This window comes from Scyliorhinus torazame, chromosome 2 (assembly GCF_047496885.1).
Source record: "Scyliorhinus torazame isolate Kashiwa2021f chromosome 2, sScyTor2.1, whole genome shotgun sequence".
NCBI lineage: Eukaryota > Metazoa > Chordata > Chondrichthyes > Carcharhiniformes > Scyliorhinidae > Scyliorhinus > Scyliorhinus torazame.
In genome coordinates, this window is record NC_092708.1 from 297,006,802 (window position 1) to 297,013,085 (window position 6,284).

At 38.4% G+C, this 6,284-nt stretch overlaps 1 protein-coding gene across 1 annotated transcript in view; it reads left to right on the plus strand.

The window, feature by feature from the left end:
- sec23a (Sec23 homolog A, coat complex II component) overlaps positions 1-5,438 on the plus strand; it is a 163,125-nt gene extending 157,687 nt beyond the window's left edge. The window contains exons 17-20 of the mRNA XM_072488707.1: positions 1,710-1,796; positions 2,124-2,279; positions 3,674-3,739; positions 4,325-5,438. Coding sequence (XP_072344808.1) covers positions 1,710-1,796; positions 2,124-2,279; positions 3,674-3,739; positions 4,325-4,414 — 399 coding nt within the window. The 3' untranslated portion in view covers positions 4,415-5,438. The remainder of the gene's footprint in view (positions 1-1,709; positions 1,797-2,123; positions 2,280-3,673; positions 3,740-4,324) is intronic.
- Positions 5,439-6,284: the final 846 nt, after the last annotated feature.

Sequence of the window (6,284 nt, forward strand, 5' to 3'; positions counted from 1 at the left end):
GATTGAAGTTTCTTTGTAGGCTGTTCACCTGAGGCTCTGGAGCTTTGTATAAAGCTAACACTACCACTGCTCTGTCCTGCCATGGACTCCAGCAGTTTCAGATATGAGATCCTGGCCAGTAGGTACTCTACCTGTTTGTGCTCTGGCCATCTCTTCCTTGTAACAAAATGATCCACCTTCACAGTCCACTTGCCTTGCTTGCTAACAGCTAGAAAATGGAAGAAGCACACCTGCGTGATTTCACAGCAAAAACACGTACATACAGGGCACTTGATGACAAGTGTACATGCAGGGCTCATGACCTCACTACTGCTGTTTATGGTCGGAAGGCTGCACACAGTCTCATTTCGTTCTTAGTTAAAAGCTTGGTAGCGGCTGCCATTTTCAACTTAAATGCCAGTAGCACTTATTGGGTGCTTCTCCCACGGTCGGGACTGCTACGACCGATTGCTCCGCAGTGCGCACTTTGAAAATGCTCTACTGTATAACTATTGTGTCTGTCTAAACGGGTTTCAGTTGGATCTGTCGACAAATACATGGATGGGTATAGAGGGATACGGCACTAGGAAGTGTTGAGGGTTTTGGCCAAGGCTGATATCATGACCGGTACAGGCTTGGAGGGCCTGTTCTTTTGTTATCGTCAAAGGGTATATGTATGTGGCTCACGTGTGAACCTTGCTTTGCCATGAAGTCATATTGGGTCAAACAAGGAAGCATTGATGCAAAGTAGAAACAGTTTCACATGTTAAACTTATAGGAGATAGTGCTGCATTTTAGGTGGGAATGTGATGAAACTGAAATATACCCCAATTTGTTCCTTTTCCTGGCTAACCTGTGCCTTGCACAGAGTGAGTACAGAAGAGTGTTACCTACATATGGACAGGAACATGAGATTGTAATAAGACCTAAACAACATTCTCACATTTGTTTCCTTATGCCTTTGGCATTCAATGCTTTTTAATTTAGATTTTTAATTTTATGAATTTAAGGTTTGCTTCTCGGATGGAAACTGTCCTGCCCAAAATAGAATGGGCATTTGGTTTGGCTGGAGGATTGGGGCAATTTCTTTGAGTTGGCATGCTCATGCAATGCTCAGATCCCGTTGTGAATGCAACACCCATCCTAATCTCCCCACAACAGACTATTGATAAATTTCAGAGCCGTGGTATAATGATACCCCAAGAGTCCATAATACAAAACTGACCACAATTCTGCAGAAGTTGGCATAAAGCCCCAAGTTATGTAACATGGCCAGAAAATTGACACCAAGTCAAAGGAGGAGGATTTGAAGGGTTACCTCAAAGTTTGATCCAGTAGATTTTAAGGAGGCTCTTACAGGAGCATGGCGAGCTGAGATGACAAATTTTCAGAGAGGCAATTAATCCATTGTCTATCAGTGGTGTGGATGTGCAAGAGGCCAGAGATGGAGAATCATAAGGATTTGGAGGTCATAGAGTGGAGATAGCTATGGGGGTCGAGAGACGTACAGCACATGTTGGATCTAAACACATGGTTAAGACTTTTAAATTTGAGGCTTTTAGGTACTGGGAACCATGAGCTTATACAATTCTGAGCATAACTCCCACCAACAGTTATGAAAAAGCATATTTTGCTCACTTTTGAGGGTAGCTTCATTCCTTTTGGAACGTGAGATTTTCTGTAATCGCGAGCAAAGTTGTGATGAAGTATTTTTCTCGGCTTTTGTGTAGCCTGTTCTTCTGGACAGCAGCAGTATCCTCCCTGATCGAATTCTTCTGATGGACACTTTCTTCCAGATACTTATCTATCATGGAGAGGTAAGAGCATATCACTTTAAACATACTGAGAAACTCACATTATCGGTCAGCATTATTTGAATTATCTCATTTCAAATTAACCAATGAAGAATCCATAATACCTTCAAATAAAACCTGAAAAATATAATTAATTTGATATTTGGCAAAATATTACTGAAGTATCACATTCATTACACACATGAACTACTAAAGTTACCTTAATTTTACAGGTAATTGTTTGGAGGATAATACCTGTTCATTTCACGTAGCTATTAAATAATTTTTACCTTTTTATGGCAATAAATTAAAATGGTACATAGTAACAAAACAGTTAATCATTCTTCCTAGACCATTGCTCAGTGGCGCAAAGCTGGCTATCATGACATGCCTGAGTATGAAAATTTCCGACATTTACTACAAGCACCTGTAGATGATGCCCAAGAGATTCTGCATAGCAGATTCCCAATGCCACGTTATGTTGACACAGAGCATGGAGGAAGCCAGGTACCTTCTCCATTTGTGTTATTTTACAATTTGATATTGATGTTTAGTAATTCCTGTTTTTGTGTATTTATTTTACATTGCAAGCATTTGGAAGGGTGGAAGAAGTATGCTCAAGAATTATCTATTTTGTTTCTGGAATTCTTAGGTTGCAAATCCGTAACTATGCTGGACATTCTACATTTAGTGTTAGTGCCAGCTCCCTTGTAGAAATGCAGAAGGTGATGGATGCTTTGTCCTTTGGCATGTTCTACTTGTCCGTTCTTTCTTAAATGCACCTCTTCCCATCCCAAAGATGTGCAGGTTAGGTGGATTGGCCATGCTAAAATTGCCCCTCATGCCCAAAGATGTGCAGGTGAGGTGGGGTTGCAGGGATAGGATGAACCTATGGACCTAGATAGGGTGCTCTTTCAGAAGGTCGGCGCAGGCTCGATGGGTTGAGTGGCCTCCTTCTGCACTGTAGGATTCTTGGCACATTGCAGATACCATTAAAGTTTGTTAATTTCACTGGTACCTTTTGGTTCCAAAGCTTAATCTCACAATTTTGTTTGCTAGGGTTTATCTTTTGCTCCAGATAAAATTTGAAAAACTGCTTAATCTTAATGACACCATGATATTTATTATTTTAGGATATCCCAGAGTTATATTGGACAAATGTGAAAGTGATTTATGAGGTACTAGTTAGGTGTGAAGGAACCAAGATTATTAGAAAAACTGATTATAAATTGTAACATCAACAGAATATGAGAGAGGGGCTCCTCACAGGAGCTTTATTGAGACTGTTTTTATTTAGCCATTAAAGGAACAAAACATGTGTTTATTCTTTGCCTGCACCATGCACAAAAGGATGTGTGGGATTTTAGCTACAAGGTTAGATGGGAAAAGCTGGAGTTGTTTTTTGGTGCAATGGACATTGAAAGAGATTTCATAGAATTCTGGCATGCTTGGATAAGATGGCCAAGGAAGAACTGTTTCCATTAGCTCATACTGCAAGGACTAGGGAATGCACATTTAGGGTTTTGGGTGGAAAATGCAGGGGCAATGTGAGGAGGGACTTTTTTACTGAGTGGGTGATGGTAACTTGGAGCTCACTGCTCCTGAGGGTGATGGAAGCAGAAACGATCAATAATTTCAAAAGGAAATTGGATGGATATTTGAACTAAACCTGCAGGACTATGGGGATAGAGTGGGGTAATGGACTGACCGGATTAGTCAGTGGAGAACTGGCATGGATTCAATGGGCCAAATGATATCTGTACCAGCAATGACTCTATTTGTCCTGCATTACAGCAGTGAATACACTCCTTGATTGTCCTTGCCTACTGAGGTTATGAAATGTGCTGTATAAGTGCAAATCCTTTTTCTTTCATTAATATATATATATGTTTTATAAACAGGCTCGTTTCTTGTTGTCCAAAGTAAATCCTTCACAGACCCACAACAACATGTATGCATGGGGACAGGTAAACCAACTTCTTTTTAAAACACTCTAATTTGAAACATAAACTGATAGATTTTACTTTAATTTACTATAAAAATCATGTAGGATCTAATGATTTAATTCCATTGTGTATGACCTACTCTGATCTGTAGACGTAGTTATGTATTTAAATAATAAGTTAGAAATTTCATCAGGATTCATATTTAGTTTAACTTCTGCTTGGTGTTTAAAACAATTACTGATCAGATGAAGATATTTTCTCAAATATTTATTCATGAGAAACACAATAAGTTGGTAGCAGGGAATACAATATCTAAACTCGTGTTAATCAGTTAATCATTAGCTAAGACTTTTGCCTCATTTGTAAGGAGCACTGAATCACTCAATACTGGACTGTTTTAGAATAATAGTTTTGTTTCTTTAAGATATTACTTTATAATTATATAGTGAGCATAAAAGTTCATCAAGGTATAGCAGGCTATTTAAATCTATTAAAAATCTGAAGAACAATGCTCTCTTTCGAGTGCCCACAAATCTAGCTGATTTATTGTAACAAGTGTCAACCATGTTTGTATAATTAACTTCCATATGTGAATCTTTTCCATAGGAGGCTGGAGCACCAATCCTGACAGATGATGTCAGCCTGCAAGTGTTCATGGATCATCTGAAAAAGCTAGCAGTCTCTAGTGCTACCTGAGTGTAGAATGGCGATGAAATAACATGTGGCCCTTGCAACGAGCAGGCCAAAGAGAGTCAGCAACCTATTCGTGCAGATTATATAAAGCATCAGCATCTACATCTGTGTTACTTGCCTTTTTTGACAACAGATTTACACTGAGTTGGTAATGCACCAAAGGAGGACTTAACGAATCACTTATCTTCATTAGATAATATATAATTGCTTTTGTCCTATATAGTACAAAGGGATGTTCTACAATTAGTGCTTCCATATACACTACAGTGAAAATCACTGATTTAGAGTTTCCAATTTCTGCCTTGATAAACAAATATCCACATCAGTATTGTTATTTTTAATGTATCTCATTTGCTCCTATTTCTTTTTTTCTAACTGATAACAGGTCAACCTCATGTAGAGCTCTTATCAACAATCAAATAAAATTTGTGAATTTTGTGGAGAGACCTGACCTGTGAAGTATTTAGACTTTACAAAGATTGTAGTGTATTTTTGTCATTAAATACAATTCTCCCAATTTCCACAATTGTTGATTTGGCTGCAGTTTTAAACAGCTCTGCGGTGAGTTATAGAGCATTAGAAATACAGTATTTCTAATAAAACATAATATTTTAAGGTATTCTCACCAACTTTACCTTAAGTAAACTTTGATACTCAATTTTATTCAGCTTTCATCATGGCACAGATATATTCATAGAATTTGAATGAAACTTCCACCTGTTTCCATTGTAATGCATAAAAATCGGTTGAATGTTAATTGGATGTTAAATATTCAATGGTGTAAAACAGTATGAATATTAGTTTAAAACTCAGCATATAATTTGATAAACATTTTTTAAACAGTGTCATTTTACTGAATGCAAAGTACTCATTCTGTAATCTGTGTTAGAATTCAAATTTATTTTTACACTGTTCTGAACCTCAAAATCAAAGCTGTGATAATGCATATCGCCTTTCCAGCACCTCATTGCTGTCTCAATTCAATTTTTTTAATGAAGGAATGAAGATAAATGGGTAGATCTAGTAACAGATGGAGTTGTTGAATATTGTGTGTGTCTGGAGTTTGCTGATGGTTTGGTTTTTTTGTGTACAACTGTGGTGCTGCTTCTGCAAACCAAAGCTTGCTGATAGATAAGGGTTTAAAGAAAAACTGTCTAATGCCTTGCTGAATTTTGTATATAACTGCTAGATCGTTTATTTTGTCTCTAGCCAATATCCACCCTAAGCCTGCTGACCACCACCTGAGATACCTTTACCACAATTGCTCCCACTCGTCTTTCTCTAAACTTGCTATTGCATTCTCTCACTTTCTCTACCTCTTTTGCATCTGTTGTGATGAAGCCTCCTTCCACACTTCCAGTATGTTCCTCAGCCAACGATACCCTCAACCATGGTTGACGAGGCTCCTGGACTGTCTGTTATTTTTAACTCCCATCCTTTCCTCTCCTAGAATCATGATATTCTCCTTTTACCCATCTCCACATTTAACAGATCATCTTCTGCCATTTTTGCCATCTCCAGCATTATGTCACAACCACACACCTTTCCCTCCTCTCTCTCAAGGGGTTATTCACTTTGTGACATGATTGGCTGTGGAGAGCTTTGGAATATCTGGGGTTGTATAATTGACTGTGGAGAGTTTGGGGATATCTGTGGTTGTGAGAGGCACCATATAATGCAAATATTGTTTTCCTGTCACTTTAATTCTCTGCTCCATTTTTTTTCCAGCTTCCCTTTCCTTGGCCTGTTGCACCATTTGACTGAGGCTCACCTTGGGGTCAAGGAACCGCATCTCCTTTTCTGATTTAGCACTTTTACAGCTTTCTGGACTCGACATCCAATTTCAAATCATAATACTGCTCCCATTTTTTCA